General features: G+C 44.1%; 1 protein-coding gene across 1 annotated transcript in view; it reads right to left on the bottom strand.

Moving 5' to 3' along the window:
- Window positions 1-17797, bottom strand: part of LOC126354018 (ATP-dependent translocase ABCB1-like) — a 242263-nt gene that overhangs the window by 165913 nt on the left and 58553 nt on the right. The window contains exon 7 of the mRNA XM_050003341.1: window positions 11133-11429. Coding sequence (XP_049859298.1) covers window positions 11133-11429 — 297 coding nt within the window. The remainder of the gene's footprint in view (window positions 1-11132; window positions 11430-17797) is intronic.

Genomic DNA, 17797 nt, shown 5'->3' with positions numbered 1-17797 from the left:
AATTCCAGTGGGAGACTCTGCAGGAGTACGGGCTTTTGTTGAAGTTTCGAGAACGTACCTTCACAGAGGAGTCAAGCAGTATATTGGTCCCTCCTACGTATATCTCGCGAAGAGACCATGAGGATAAAACCAAAGAGATTAGAGCCCACACAGAGGCATACCGACAATCCTTCTTACCACGAACAATACGAAACTGGAATAGAAGGGAGAACCGATAGAGGTACTCAAGGAACCCTTCGCCACACACCGTCAGGTGGCTTGCGGAGTATGGATGTAGATGTAGATGTAGATGTAGATGTAGAAAAGGCAGCGTGGCGGACCCTTACACCGTTCTTAGGAGTTTTATCAGGTTGGCCGCGTGACACGTCCCGGGATTTTCTTTTCATTCTTATCTGACACCTGTCTCAGCTAATACAAGGGTGAAGAAATAAAAATTACCTGGAAAATACACTACGCAGAAGAATTAAGAGGTCACTTTTTTTGAACAGCATCATTTTCCTCAGATGCGATGCAGAAGTGCGACATTTGGCTCAAACTTGCCTGCAACCTTCCTTTGTAACGATGCAAAAGCGTGGCGCCCTGCGACCTCATCCTCGGGCATGGTGACGCTTCCAGCAAGGTATCGAGATATGCGAAAAATAGGTCAAGCTAAGAAGATCATGTGAGGTGTAAGGTGGGTTAATGTAACTTTGGCACAAAATTTCACCACAATTAGGCCCAACGCCACCGTAGACGAGTCACGCGGAGGTCGACACCACCCCCCCTCCCCCTCCCCTCCTTAATCACATCTCGTCCTTTACCTTGCCGCCTCCGCTATGAAGGTCAGAACCGCGAGGCCCGACGCTGAAATCACGTGTTTTCTTATGGGTGGCCGAGTGAAACATTTTAGACACACCGCCGCTCAGAACTGACACGAAAAGGCATCACGAGGTGGCATAAAAGGCGTCAATGAAACCACCGCTTCCCGTGGGACTCTTATTTACATAGATTTCGCGGGCGATAACGACATTTTGGTGAGCGATGTACGTCGGAACGACCATCTTTATAACCTTTGACACTGATGAATTACTCCGCCTTCTCTCTCGGGTCGATTCAATCTTTCTTCAAGGACTGACGTGATCTGATCCCCTCTGAGTATAGCGGGACCTTAGTTTTTGCTCTTGTATACAGAATGGAAGCACTAGGGGCCGTTCAGAATCACTCCATGGTACTGGAACGTGATCCGAAGTAGCAAAGCGTGTTTATGCCTTTTTCAGCTCTCCTTCTTCTCGCTCTCTGCTCTCATGATCGCGGGAAACGGGGTCAGGGTATGCACTGAGACGTGTGTGAATGAAACACAAAGGGTCCTTATAAGAACCAAGAATTAGGAAATTTCACACTTCTGCGTAGCTTAGGGAAAATGATGGGGTTTCAAGAAATGACTCCCCCAATGCAGTGCATTCCACTCTCCAAAAAAAAAAAAAAAAAGGCAGTGCACATCATCGGCCCTGAGTTACATGTCTCAAATTGCATGACACATTTTCTGTGTTAGGTCTGTTTTGTCCACCCTAATTTTACACCATTGCATTTTGACTAAGTTACCTGTATTGAGCTCATCGCGCAAGTATTCCAAACTGAAATGTCAAGAAAATTAAGATAACAGTGGCTACGTCTGGTCGGTGTATTGAGAGCTTGAATTAATTCTCGCAGCTGAGGGAGCGGAGCAATAGTTAGACTATAGCATCATGGTGGACAGCGACACGAGACCTACTGAATAGGAGAAACAACAGGCTTTCTGTTGTCTGTTCGACTTTCAAATGGAGTGAAAAAAAAAAACCACACCTATGTATTGCCTCGAACATGGCGGGTTTTGTCCCTACAAAGAAACATTTGCCGGAAATGCATATTTTCATCTCAAGAAATCTGCTGCGGAGAATTGTCGTTTGCTGGTAGAAATGTAAAGAGAACATGCTGTGTCGGGAAAACGAGCAGAGATTGGTTAAGACAATTCACAGTCACCGATTGGGAAGTGTATTACAAGATACGTCCTGATCGATGTGGTGTACCATGAGCTGTTGCAGCCTCGTCAGACGTGGAACACTACGAAGCAGAATTATTCAATTTATCTCTCGTGTTTTCAGAGACATGACAAAGTCATTCTGCTCCATGACAGGGCGACGCCACATGTTGCACACAGAGTAAAGAAAACGTTCAAGAGACTTCGATGGCGTCTCTTTCCTGTCTAACAAACAGCGACAATTAAATCAGGCATTCAACAGATAACTTCGTATTATAAAGTACTGATTACCACAGAATGAAGAGCGTATCGGCATAAATGATAATGAGAGACGGAAAGGTGTGTCTGATTTGCAAATAACATTTTTATTTATTGGTTTGCTGATAGCTATTGTAGTTAGTCAAAATAGTGTTTCCAGCCTGGATAAATAACGCTGTTGGAGGACATATTCTGAATTATTTGTAACACAGTACCATTGTGCTTGGTTCTACCCTCGGTTTGTAATTCTCTGAAGGAGATGCCCGTAATGGTTTTGGGTTGTCTAGCTCTGAAATATCATTAAACAACACGTGCTATCAGCAAGAACACATTTTCTGTGCAGTAGTAATGACAGTCACAAGTCCACCATCATTATCAAACCAGTTAGACTTCACAGGGAAAAATCATATGTTAAATACAAAAGTTAAAGATAAACTTAGCTTAGCTGCACAGACATGGTTAAAAAGAGTCGTATTATACCAAGAGATACCTTGGACTCTTGCGCGGTCTCACTCGTGGCCGGAAACTGTATGTTCACATGACGTTTTTACTCTTAAGGGTACTTACGAAACAGTTACTGCTGACTCATATCAATTTTCTGCACTGTTACCCCTTCAATAGGAACGAAAAAAGGTTATTCAGCTTGGCTTTGACAGGCTACAGAGATTAAACTCGTCAGCTACTCCAAAATTAACTGCTAATACCCAGTAATAATATAAATGCAATCTCAATAGCTGTTGACTAGGCTGGCGTGTACACTGCTGTTGCTAGATCGATATTTTCAATTCACTCGCTCCCTGCACACTGTTTCAGTGTGTCATATTTTAGTGTCTGCTCTTTCTTATCTATATTTCGCCCTCCCTCCCCCCAGCCCGCCCCCCCCTCTCTCTCTCTCTCTTTCTGTGTGTGTGTGTGTTATAAGTGTGTGTGTTTTACTCGTTCTTGTCAAGAACTGCCCTGCGTGTTTTTAAATTCTGCTATCTGTCACGTCACCTCACCTAGTGGATCGTCGTAGGTGCCCACAAATTGGCCTTTGGGGTCTTACTTGTCTCTGTGCCTCTGGTTCCGCTGCCACCACCCACCATCTCTACTGCCGCCGCTACCTCTGCCTTTGCTACCGCCATCACCTTCTTTCGTTGCTGTTGTCGTCACCCCATGCCCCAGACATAGCTACTGTCATCCTCACCGTTTTGGTGACATTTAGTCGTCAGCATCTGTCTCATCATCCACAAGCCCACTGCAGCCTTCCCTCATCATGATAGGCAACCAATCCGCGGCCAACCACACGACTCATTGCCGCTTATCGCCGCCCGCCATTGTAGATAACCCCATCAAATCAATCACTTGCATCTCAGCAAATACTGCTCCACTGTCCCACATGGGAAATGCCATCTCACCCACCACCATGCATCTGTCCTCCCCTGTCTACCGTATCGTCTCACACCACATTCAAAATACTTGCGTCTCCTTCTCTTCCCACACCTCCCTGCCGTTTCTTAGTAAGCCGAGACTCCCACTCAGCAACAGTAACAACAGGATTTCACAACCTTCTCTTCCACAAACTACCCAACACCAACTGATGCAAACCATACTGAATTACCTCCGCAACCCACAAATTCCATCATCTCCCATCCAGCAACCATCATCCCCTCCAACAGTGACTGAAAACCATCGAAATGCCAAAACACCAATGGTGCTCCGAGATCCTCACCCAGAAAAGCCAAAAAACTCAATCAGACAACACTATAGAAATTCATGACAATTCCCACCCCCTACAGCGTCTTCCTCTGATTTTCACACCGACACCCTCTCCAATACAGGTCCAAAAATTCCCCAAACCCAAATCTCTTATCCTCAAAATAAAAAAAATCTCCAAAACTTCCAAATCCTATAAACAATCCTGAGGAAAGACTTTGTACTACTAAGGTACTTGAACATCAACTTTCACACATACCCCCCTCTCCAAAACACGCTGCCCCATCTTTGGTTCCAAAGCCTCCTTACCACCCATCGCCACTACACCCACCCAAAAACAACCCCAATGCTTCCCCCATCATCCTCCCATACTCACACTTGGTAAGTAGGCTGTAGGGATTTTTATGTTGGTAACGCCACGTAGCGCCCAATCTGAAAATCACTGACTGTGCTGTGTACAGTCTGTGGCTGTTTGGACTCATTGTTGGAATATTCGCTTGTGTAGTGTTGGGCAGTGCAATGTGAACAGAGAGTAGCGTTGTGCAGTTAGAGGTGAGCCGCCAGAAGTGGTGGATGTGGAGAGAGTGATGCGAGAGTTTTGAACATGACTTTTCAACGCTATTAAGGTAAATACATTGTTTGTTCTCTATCGAAATCTTTCATTTGCTAACTATGCCTATCAGTAGTTAGTGCCTTCAGTAGTTAGAATCTTTTATTTACCTGGCAGTATTGGCGCTCGCTGTATTGCAGTAGTTCGAGTAACGAAGATTTTTGTGAGGTAAGTGATTCATGAAAGGTATCGTTTATTGTTAGTCAGGCTCATCCATTTGTAGAGATTATTGAAAGTCAGATTGCGTTGCGCTAAAAAAATATTGTGTGACAGTTTAGTGATGATCAGAATCAGTATCTGCAGTATCGATGGGCGACACGAAGTTGACCACGATATTGCAGGTGAGGAGGGGGAAAGTGAATTAAACACCCAACCTGAATTAGAAGTCCTACAAATCCCCCCATATCAATAATGTCCACTTACCTTATCCATGTTTCTACTGAGGCTGCCTCAATCATAGACTATCTCCTTGAAGATGGGTCCTTGATATACCCTCACCACCACAAGATTAAATCTTCCAGATCCCATCATCAGTGTGATTGCTGCTCCTTTCCCCTCTCCCTATCCAACCCATCATTCACCGCACCCCCTCTCAACCTCCTCTTGTCCCTCTCTGTGACCTCCTCCTCCCTCCTCTCTCCTCATGTATTCCTCCTTCCTTTGTCCATCTTCCCTTTCCCCCTCTGTTCGAATCCTCTTCCCCCTCGATTTCCACCCCTTCCCCCTCCCCCCTCTCTTTGTCCTTCTCCTTCTCCCCTCTATCTGTCAGTCTCCTTCTACATGTCCATTGCCTTCTCTCCCTCTCTCTGACCATCTCCTCCAGTCCCCAGTCCATCTCCACCTCTTCTTGTATCCATCTCTTCCTCTCCCCTCTCTTTGTCCCTCTCCCCTCACACCATCCATCTTTTTTACCCCCCTGTCTCTATCCATCTCCTTCTTCCTCCTCTGTATCTGTCCATCTCCTTCTTCCCTCTTCGCTCCCAATGTTATCACGCTCACCCTGGTAGGAGGCTAGCTGTTCTTAGCTCCATCGCATTTTTTGCCAGATCGTAACTAAATTTGTACCAAATTAGGTTGAAATCGCTCCAAGGTTTCAGGATGAACTCTTCATCCTTGGCTTTTCCCGCGTTCGCACGTGTAAAATATATTTCACATATATTTAACGTATTTCATACGTATTTGTGCGCATATTTCACCTGTATATCTAGGGAATTTCACTCTGCAGTCTCATTTACACGCAGCTCTACGTTTATGACGTCGTATCCCCTGAACTCTGTGCCGTGCAATAATATAATTTTGCCTGTACATCAGGTAGCATAAGTGGTCTCTGTCTGCGAAATGTGTTGTGAGTAGTGTTGGTAGTAAAGAAGTAATAAACTGGAACGTGATGCAAGATGCGGCAGTTTTCCACGCATTTTATTATTTGATGTCGTATCTCATGAACTGCGTGTGGTTTGCTGATATAATGTTGCTGATACATTACAACCTCATGCTTCATGTGGCAGTTTTACTGTACGAACAGCCAAAATGTAGTGACAAACCTTTTTCCTTTTATTCCTTTGTGCGGATTATCAGCGAGAAAAAGATTCGCAAAGGTGTGAAATTATGTGTAAAATTTGCTGCAAATCATTTGGTACGGTCATTCTCAAATACTGGACGACTGAAGTATGGGCATTCACGAGTAATGGGTTACACTGATTTTTCATCCCCACCCCTTTGATAGATGGTGCTCCTCACCGGCACAACAATTCTTCCGAGACAGTAAGTGATATGTGTAATTTGTGTCGCAGGCTTGGTTGAATCAATCCATTTTCTATTACTATGTCCATTTTGTGAAAAAACGCTGGTGGGAAATGCCTACAGATTCGCATACGTGTTATGCTCGTCTTTCTCATCATCGGTTCTACTGCTCACTTAAATGCTGAAGAGACCATCTACGTGACTGGATTGAAGAGTTCTTTGCAAATAAAACACAGCAAACCCAACATACAGGAATGTGCAGGCACAAACCTGCAGCCACACCCGAAGGAAGTGTCATAGGGGCATTACTGTTCATAGTATAATTAGGTCAATGGCCTCACAGATGACACAGGGAACTCTATGACGCTGTTTGTGTATGATACTGGAGTATTTGGAGACGTCGGAGCTCTAGAACATTATAGCGAAATACAGGAAGATCTGGTGAAAATCCACGCTTTGTGTACGTATTGGTGGCTGGCCGCCAGGATAAACAAATGTAACGCTTTGCGCATAAGTAAGGAGAAAAGACCCGTTTTTTTGACTACATGATTGTTCAACACACTGGAAGCAGTCACACCCTTTGAACATTTCGGAGTAAGCATACGGAGCGATTTAATGAGTAACTGCCACATAAAACTAATGAAGAAGGCAGATCCGAGGCTGAGATTCGTTGGAAGAATCCCCAGGTAGTTCGCCCACTAAGGTGCTAGCTCACAAAACCCTCGTTCGACCGATATTTGAGTATTGCTCATCAGTCTAGGATTGAACTGATGAATTAAACAGAGACAATCTACAGAAAAGCAGTGCATGTTTATTTACTAACCACGGAAGTATTACAGAGTTGCTCAGGGGAGTCCAGTTGACGTCATTCGAGTGCCACTTGGGTTCTCCTACAGTCCTATGGACGCCTGTGTACGTCCTCAGCTGCCGATCTCTGTGTTGCGGACAAGCTACTTCGACATATAGATGAAAAAAAAAATCGTGTATTTATCGTATGACATACGTGCCTGATTACACGCTATCATTTGCAAGAAACCTCGTTTCGGTTTCGTGATTGTTATGATCAAATGATTCGCGATGTTCAAGGACTTCAAGGGCGTTACAGGCTACCCAATAACTTAATAAAGTAATGAGATACCTCTCTGCCTCTCCGCTCTTAATTCTAAATAGTTCGACTCTCCATTTTAAATAAAATTTATTTATCTTATTTACAGTTTGTTCTGTAAGATGTGCAAATATCAAAATTTTAGCTAATAATTTTCGAAAAATCGAACAATAAGTCTTTCACGCCGTCTCTCAGCACAGGCAGCAGCATTTGGTGAGAAGTAAAGCCACAACTAAAGCCGTTCTCAGTATGGAACATAGAGAGGGCGTCTGTAGCAATGAAAGGGCTGGAATATTAAATGAACATAGTGCCTTTCCTCCTATGTATATTTTGCGAAAAGGCAAAGAAGTTGAAATTAGAAGGGTTCCAGTTAGCTCACACCTCACGACTGGCACAAGAAAGGCGGTAAGTGATAGTGTTCTACAAAGCTGTTACATATGATGTAGAAATGATACAAATGTTTACTAGTTCAGAAAACTTTGATGATTCATTCAAGAGAAAGAGCTCCACAAGTTCAGCAACTCAATAACGGGTTGGTCTGCTTCATGCAATCAGTTAATCGGGTTCTCATTGACTGATAGAGCTCTTGGATGTCGTCCTGAAGAATATCATGCCAAATTCTGTACAACTGGCGCATTAGGTCATCAAAATCCCGAGATGGCTAGAAGATACTACCCATAACACTCCAAACATTCTCCATTGTGGAGGGATGAGGAGAGTTCGCTGTCCGAGGTAGAGTTTAGCAAGCAGCAAGACAAGCAGTAGCAACACTCACTGTGCAAACGGGCATTATCTTGCTGAAATGTAAGCCTAGGATGGCTTGCCACGAAGGGCAACAAGACGAAACGACGTACAGCTGTGTTATAAGGGTGCCGCAGATGACAAGTAAATGGTTCGTGGTAATAAAAGAAATGGTTTCCCAATCCATCATTACAGCTTTTCAGGACGTATAGCGCGCGATAATCAGTTTGGTATCCCACTGATACCCTGGACGACTCCATACACGTGTCTGGTTTGGAGTCTCATTGGCTGGAGTAGAATTGTCTTGAGTGATGAGTCCCTTTTCGAACTGAGCCCCGAAGATCAACGAAGAATCGAGTGATGTGGGGCAGTTGTTAGACACTGAACTCGGATTCTGTAGGACGATGGTTCAATCCCGCGTCCGGAGATCCAGATTTAGGTTTTCCGTGATTTCCGTAAATAGCTCCAGACAAATGGCCGACTTCCTTCCCCGTCTTTCCCTAATCCAACGAGACCGATGACCTCGCTGTCTGGTCTCCTTCCCCAATTAACCCAACCCAACCAGCGAAGACATGTTTGGAGGTGCCGCACACACAGGTGGAATACCAGCCTCACTGTCACCCTCCATACGGCCCAGCAACCAGGATTGACCGTCTGTTATGGCATTTCATTTCACAGCCTCGCGGGGTAGCCGCGCAGTCAGAGGCTCCTTGTTACGGTTTTCATACGAACACCCCGTCGGAGGTTCGAGTCCTCCCTCGGGCATGGGTGTGTGTGTTGTCCTTAGCGTAAGTTAGTTTAAGTTCGATGAAGGAGTGTGCATGCCTAGGGACCGATGAGCTCAGCACTTTGGTCCCATAGGAACTTACAACACATTTTAAATGTGCCCTTTGGTTGGATCCCTATGATTGTCATCCGCAGCACCTTTACAGCACAGCGGTATGTCGCTAATTTTCGACGCCCCACTTTATTGCCCTTCATGTAAGCTATCCTGGGTGTACATTTCATCAAGATAATGCCCGCCGCACACGGCTAAAGTTTCTGCTACTTGTCTCCATGCTTGGCAAACCACACTTTGGTCAGGAAGGTCGCCGGATCTCTCCCCATTTGAGAAGTTTTGGGGCTTTATGGGCAGGACCCTCGAACCATCTCGGGATTTTTAGTATCTAACACTCCAGTTGGACAGAATTGGCATGATATCCCTTAGGAGGATGTTATGCCGGGGCTGGCAATGCATATTGCACCACAGTGGATGAGGTTGTCTATGCCCAAGGCATACCAAAAGCACCATGGTAAACACCGGCTATTTCCATACAAGATAAGAGAAACAGACATTTCGATAACTACTTCCTGTTGGGGGAGCCCGAGCCACAGCCTGCTGGAAGTATCACTATGCGAAAACCTGATTGGCTATAGACTGTTATTTAGGGACTAGAACCAGCCCCAAAGTTCAGTTTACGCTGGGTGCCGACCTTGTGTACTGCAACTGTTGAAGATTATATCTTCGTCTCTGAATTGGACTGTTACTAGTGTTTGTATGTGTTACCATGAACCTTTGTGGAAAATCAGAAATGAATTTTGGTTTGCCTCAATTAGGAGACTTTTACTGCCACTGTTATTGTTACCTTTCGTTTGTTGCTGTGTCATCAAGCTTGTGAACTTACATCAATAAAAGTTGTGTTTGTGAAAAATTGCGAATTGCAAGTCACAACAGAGGATATTGAACAACTTTATCAGTCCGTGCCAAGCCGAATAACTGCTCACATAATTGCCAGAGGTGGATCAAAATGTTATTGACTTGATAAATTTGTGAAAATCTTTCTCTTGAATAAATCTTTTTTTATGGTAATCATTTGTTTTTCTATAGATGTGAATACTTCTATCGATATCTGTCCCATTCGGATAATTCATCCATGAGGCATCATTTCTTTTTCCTTAGAGTGTATATGCTAATGTGAAGGTCGTGGTAAAAATCAATGCAGCAGTAGAAAAATAAGTTCAGCTAGGCATGCTGGGAACCAATGTACAATAAGGCTGTTTAGCCAACACTCCTGCAGTCTCAGCAATACTTCAAGTCTTCCAAGCAATAATATTGGCATCTGGAAATGCTTCAAGGCCACCATAATCTGCACAGTTGCCAAAAAAAACAGGCAAGGTAAGCCATGTTGAGCCTCCAAACACAGCTTGTACATCACAAGTGACATTAAGGCACAGTCCACAAAACACATTGTGGCCTCCAATTAATTGCTGTTCATTAAACTGTCCAGCCAAGTCAATATCAATTGCTTCTAAGCTCCGATACACAGGTACACTGCACCGCCAGTGACGACGATAACCTAAATGTCGCAGAGGCATTGCTGAGCCACGTTAACACAAGACTTGGAGTATTGCTGAGACTACAGGACTGTTGGCTAAACAGCCTTATGGTTCATTGGTTCCCAGCATGCCTTTCATTTTGTCTACGAGGATGAAGAAGAAATTAAATGCTGATGAATATTTGCTTATATGGTCCAAAGTCGGAAATGGCAATTGTAAAATAAAGATCAATGGTGACTGTAAGTTGTATTCTAGACAATAATGTGCCTTATCTCCTTTTTAAAATATATTAACAATCATCATATAACTAGTGTGGGTTTGGTGTCATGCTAGGCAGAACGTGACCTTGAACTGCACGTAATATCTCTGACTTGGAGTATTTTATCTGTGGCGTTCTAGCTCTTTGGCCAACATGGCCGCCGCCAGGTGCACCGCCATGTTGTCACTAGCCTTAGTTTTACTAGGCCCGTGACGCTGGAAAATTCGCGTTCAAGATCACCTTCGGCCACCGCTGCAGGCGCTCGCGGCCGGAAGTTGCTGTTAGATAAGCGATAAGCGCTACTGGGGTCCACTGCACCGCAGTACGGATCGTCGAGGAGTGCGGAAGCATGTAGATGTCTCCGTCGGGGACTCACCAGTCAGAAGAGACGGTTACCGGGTGCAAATCTTACCTCTGGACTTCCTTCTGCTGTCCTCCGAAGGCGACGACAGTGCGGATGGCGCCGAGCACCTCCTCGGCGACGGCGCTGGCCTTGCCGCGGGCGTCCGCCTCCTCGCTGCAGAGCCGGCTGGTGTAGGAGTCAGCGGCCTTGAGCGAGGCGGCGGTGAATGGCACGGCGGCCAGGCACGCCAGCGACAGCTCCCATCCGCGGTACACCGCCACCGCCAGGGCGCCGCCGTGGCTCACCAGCTGCATCGCGAACTGCACCATCAACTCTCCGATGCCGAAGTTCAACTCCTGCAGCTGGCTGCAACCGGCACCGGAACTCACGCTACTCTAGCGTCATACTGTCCGAGGTCTTGCGTCAGTAACGCGTCCCATGCGACCGGTCATCGAAACTCGTCTTCATTTATCATACAACTACGATCAGGAAGAAATCTGAAGAAATTAAACGGGCGGGATTCGAACCCGGGCCTTCTTGCTTACTAGGTAGAAATGCTGACCATTACAACACCACAGCACTGACTGCCCATGTCAAGGGGGCCTCCCCAAGACAAACTTCATTTCATATCTCCAGCTTTTGCTCCCCTCACAAGTAAGCGTAGAGAACAGTAGTCTTCCTGGTAACTTTGGTCAGTTAAGACTGACCCACATTGGCAATAGTGACAATTTAGGGTGAGAAATAAGCAGGAGATATGAAGTTTGTGTTGGGGAGAACATTCGACTTATGTAGTGGATGCACCACTGTTGACCACAATGCTGTGGTTGTGTAATAGTCAACATTTTTGCCTAGTAGGCACGGAGACCCGGGTTCGAGTCCCGGCTGTGTCACAAGTTTTAATTCGTTTCTTCAGCCTTCACCCTTATCGTAGATAAAGATAAGACTTAAATGTCTCGGGGAAAATTTAATTATAAGTTCTCGTACAACTGATTGCACAAAAGCTACTCAGAAAGTAGGGGTCTTTTTCCTGCTTCACAGGCTGACAGCACTGACTCGACAGTAACATTCCTTAACCTGACTGCTGCTCTTGTACGGTAAATGTATCGGTTTAATGAATACGTTGCTGGCCGTTAAATCTGCGGTACCTGGAAAGATAACAAGAAATTTAACTTCTCACCCCTATAAAGCGGTGGTTATCAATCCTTCTAACGCAATCAGATAATAGCCAGAACCCTCTAGCCAATGTCATCAGCATAGTGCCTAACTAAACGTTTGATTGAAAACGAGTCTTCTTTGAACACTTTCATTTTTAAAATGATGAAACGTAAATTATATTTAGATTTTGCAGTGTTTTATTACATGACCAGCTAATGAGTCACTGACACAAATGGTACTGCTTATTTCTAATGCACCTTTTTATTTAGTAATGAACAGAGTTGAGAAACTACTGTGTGCAACATACACTGTCGCAAGTAACCGTAGCGAACAGTAGGTTTGTTAGTAAATTTGGTCAGCTAAGATCGTAGCCGCATTGGCACTACATTAACTGTGTTGGATACCTATCATACGTTACCTCATTTCGATCACTTTGTTTGCTTATAGATTCTCCTAGAAACCAGAATAAGTGAACTGTCTAAAAACTGAGTGGGGATGTACGAGGGTCACTCCACAAGAAATGCACACTATTTTTGTAAAAATACAGTTTTCATTCTGAATGTGTGAAAGTTCTACAGTGTGTAGATACATCCTTCCCGCTTGTTTTCAAAATCAGTTCAACCTGTTCCCGTGACTGGCGCCGTCACAGCATGTCTCCGAGATGGCTGCTACACTTAACGTTCTTCAGAAGCAACGTGATGTCATAGAATTCCTGTGCTGCGAAAACGAGACAGTGGGAAACATCCACAAGAGGTTGCAAAAGGTGTACGGAGATGCTGCTGTCGATAGTTAGTCGGTGGGCAAGCAGGTTACGTGATGAAAGCGGACACGGCAATATTGAGGATTGTCCTCGCAGCGCCAGGCCTCGTACTGCACACACTCCAGACTACGTGCAGGGAGTTAACGAATTGGAGACTGCTGACAGACGCATCACAGTGAACGAATTGTCACGCTAAGGTGGGATAGCGGAAGGAAGTGTTTGCAAAATACTGGAAGAGTTGGCGTTAAAAAAGGTTTGTGTCAGGTGTGTTCCCAGGATGTTGACAGTGGCTCACAAAGAAAAAACAAAAACGGTATGCAGCGAATTTTTGCAACAGTACGAGAACGGCGGAGATGAATTTCTTAGAAGAATTGTGGCAAGTGATGAAACATGGCTCCATCATTTTTCACCAGAGACGAAGAGGCAATCAGTGGTGTGGTATAATGCAAATTCACCCAAGAAAAAAAAATTCAAAACCACACCTTCTGCTGGAAAACTTATGGCTACGGTGTTTGTCGATTCCGAAGGACTCTTGCTTGTGGACGTTATGCCAAGTGGCACCACCATAAATTATGATGCATATGTGACAACACTGAAGAACCTTCAAGCTCGACTGAGTCGTGTTCGACCACATCGGCAAAAGCAGGATGTTTTGCTGTTGCACGACAGTGCACGGCCACATGGCAGTCAAAAAACCACGGAAGCGATCACAAAAATCGGATGGACAACTCTGAAAGACCCGCCTTACAGTACTTACCTGGCTCCAGGTGACTATGATCTCTTTGGGAAACTGAAAGACTCTCTTAGTGGAACAAGGTTTGAAGATCATGACTCCCTTGTGCACGCTGCCAAACAGTGGCTCCAACAGGTTGGTCGAGAATTTTGCCTTGCGGGTATACAGGCGCTGGTTCCAAGATGGCGTAAGGCAGTTGAGAGCGATGGAAATTATGTAGAGAAATGAAAATATAGTTCCTAAAGGATGTATCTACACACTGTAAGACTTTCAAACATGTAGAATAAAAGACAGATTAAAAAATATTGTGCATTTCTTTTGGAGTGACCCTCGTATAAAGGGCTGCGTAACATACACAACATTTTTGTTGTGCATAGTTGTCCCCCTGGCTATTACTTAAAAATAAACAGTATTCATAATAGGTGTTGTACATAGTTGTCCTCCTGGCTATTACTTAAAAATAAACAGTATTTATAATAAAATGGAAACCTTTAATATTTCATTCAGGTTTCATTCGAAAATTGCTGATTTGTAACGTGAAACAGAGGGATGTTGTAGTAAACATTTTCTTAAAAAATGCCGATTTATCATACTTCGCTAGAAAAGATAATTTACTCAAAAAAGGCAAAATTATAAAAAACCGTAAAACAAAAATATGATAAACACTGTTTCAGTACTTAGTGCAGCTTGTATAAACATATTTCTGTTATTCATAAATAACTTTATCAATAAACAGGCGAAACTCTTAGCTTTGATCATGATGAAGAACGTTGTAATGAGTAACGTGACAACAGTAATAATATAGATTTTTTTATGTTTGTGCATGTAAAGCCCAATACTTAGCACATCGAGCTGGTGCCACTGGCAGCAACACTGGATCTAATCCTGCTGAACATCGGGACAAAGTCACTTTGGATGACAGATACGGCTACTTTACAGAGCAGATGTTTTCAGTAAGCAAGAGATCTGGAGAACATGTCGCTATGCGCAATAGTCGAATACCTTCTGTATTAATGACGGGAAGCGGAACATGCAGTCTTGAGTTCTACAGTTCAGTTGCGGGCATCGACGGCTAGATATTAACCACAACAACCAGAGAGTGCTATTAAGGTGCTATCACTGGATTCCTTGAATCCACCTACCGCCGGGGAGTATAAGGCGCATATACAGAACCGGTGATGAGTTGATGAGTGTGACAATGTGACAATGAAGTGAACATGACCAGCCGGCAGTTGTGGCCATCGGTTCTAGGCGCTTCAGTTTGGAACCGCGCGACCACTACGGTCGCAGTTTCTAACCCTGCCTCGTTCTTGGATGTGTGTGATGTCCTTAGGTTAGTTAGGTTTACGTATTCCTAAGTTCTAGGGGACTGGGGATCTCAGATGTTAAGTCCCATAGTGCTCAGAGCCATTTTTTTTTAACATGACCAGTCGGCGATGGCTTTGCGTATGGCGACAGCTCAGCAAACAGTAACGATGCTAGTACGAGGAACAAAGCGAGATGACAAAAGTCTTCAGATACCTCCTAACATAGTGTCGGACCTCCTTTTCCCCGGCGTAGTGCAGCAACTCGACGTGTCATGGACTGAGCAACTCGATGGAAGCCCCCTGCAGAAATATTGATCCATGTTGCGTCTATAGCCGTCCATAATTGCGGAAGTTTTGTTGATGGAGGTTTTTGTGGACGAACTGACCTCTCAATTATGTCTAATTCATGTTCGATGGGATTCTTGCCATGCGATGTGAATGGTCAAATCATTCACTCTAACTGTCCAGAATGTTCTTCAAACCGATCATGAAGTATTGTGGCCTCGTGACATGGTGCATTGTCATCCATAAACATTCCATCCTTCTTTGGGATCATGAAATCCAAGAGTGGCTTTAAATAGTCTCCAGGTAGCCGAACATAGCCATTTCCAATCAATGAATGGTTCAGTTGGACCAGAGCAGCCAGTCCATTTCACATAAACACAGCCTGCAGCATTATGGAACCACCACAACTTGCACAGTGCCATGTTAACCACTTAGGTCCATGACTTCGTGAAGTTTGCGCCACATCCTAACCCTGCCATCAGCTCTTACCATCTGAAGGCGGGACTCATCTGACAAGGTGACGGTTTTCCAGTCGTCCACGATCTAACCGTTATTGTCACGAGCCCAGGAGAGGCGCTGCAAGTGAAGTCGTGCTGTTAGCAAATGCACTCGCGTTGTTCGACTGCTGCCATAGCCCATTAACGCCACATTTCGCAACAATGTGCTAACGGATACGTTCGTCGTACGTCTCACTTTGATTTGTGCGGTTATTTCACGCAGTGCTGCTTGTCTGCTGGCACTGACAACTCTACGCAAGCGACGCTGCTCTCGGTCGTTAAGTTAGGCCGTCGGCCACTGCATTGTCCATTGTGAGAGGTAATGCCTGAAATATGGCATTCTTGACACACTCTTAACACTGTGTTATATTGAATCCCTTAACGATTTCCGAAATGGAATCTTCCATGCGTCTAGCTCCAACTACCATTCCACGTAGGAAATCTGTTAATTTGCGTCGTGCGGCCGTAATCATGTCGATCACTTTTTCACATGAAGCACCTGAGACCAAATGACAGTTCCACCAATGCTCTGCCATTTTATACCTTGTGCACAAGATACTAACTCAGTCTGCATATTTGCACATCGCTATCCCCTGACTTTTGTCACCTCAGTGTAAATTGTGCTAGTATGTCGCCGAAATCAACAAGCACACTGCCGAGCCATCCACAGCGTTAGCGTCGTGCATCGGGCAAAGCTTGTGGTTTTTTTCCATAACTGGTCAAGCTGAAGATGAAAGTGTACAGCGATACGATGCATTCTACGTACATGATAGCTCTACCAAAACTACGGTACACTACATAAATGACGTAGTAAAAGGTATTACCGGTAGTCTTGCAGCATTGGTAGGATGTAAGCAAGCAATGTGTAAGAGAGGAACTGGGACCCGACGAGATCCCTTTGTTCTTTGGTTTGTGCGTTTCTTTGATTTGCACAGCATTAGCACCACATATCAATCATTGATAGTCCACTGCGTATCCTTAGAGGATATAAATTTGCATTTTATAGGTAATAAAAGGTAGCTGATCGCGTAACTTCTGCGCTTTTATGTAACCGAAGCAGGTACAGTCTACAAGTTCAAACATAAAAAAAATCCATATTATTGTAGTTGTTATTTGTGCTTTATATAACGTTCTTCATCATGATCACAGGCAAGAGTTTCCTTTTATTAAGGATAAATGCAGAGGGTCTTTCTGAATAACAGAAATATGTTTTATACATGTTCGACGAAGGACTGGAAGCGATGTTTGAAACATTTTTTGTGTTCTTTTTTATTTTACCCTTTTGTTAAAGAGACTGCCTTTTGCAGTGCTATATGATAAAACTGTATCGTTTTCTTTTATTTTTACTACAACGTCCCTCTGTTTCAAGTAACAAATCAACAACTTTTAATAAAACCTCAATTCAACATAGAAAAATTAAATTTTGCTATAAATACTGTTTATTTTCGAGTAACAGACAGTAGGATAACTAGGGTAATGTGGTACAATTGCGATCATTTCGGACAAATGTTACTGTAACTGGAAATATATTAAGAAAAGAAATAATGTTAGCTATGGCACTTGTTCTTGGATGTTTAATGAATATGTAACACAAATGTTGGACAGTTACACATGTTCGTTTAAACACAAGAAAAAGTTGACGTTGATGTGTGCTGAGTTTCTAGTCAAGGTATCTATAACGACCTCTTTGACAGCTTTTATATCACTCGATTCATCGCCGTCAAGCTCACAAAAGATTTTCCTTACTTTGGTGTAGTTGATAAAGCAAAACTAAGAAGCATTACGCTAAAAATCCCATCGTGTAAGAAAGGCTGAAGGGGGAGGGGCAATGACGGTGCTTTTACGCTGAATTTCTGCACCCGTTGATGAGCTTTCACATCAATTTTCTTACCACAGGAAATTAATTTGTCCAGATCAGAGTAATCTGATCGCATCGCTTTTGCAACTCTGTGTAACACATGTGCAAAGCAAAAGACTCACCCCATACTGGGGTAGAG

The sequence above is a fragment of the Schistocerca gregaria genome, chromosome 3 (genome assembly GCF_023897955.1).
Source record: "Schistocerca gregaria isolate iqSchGreg1 chromosome 3, iqSchGreg1.2, whole genome shotgun sequence".
In the NCBI taxonomy this organism is placed as follows: domain Eukaryota; kingdom Metazoa; phylum Arthropoda; class Insecta; order Orthoptera; family Acrididae; genus Schistocerca; species Schistocerca gregaria.
Note: the sequence above shows the minus strand (reverse complement) of the source record. Positions and strands in the feature narration are given on the sequence as shown.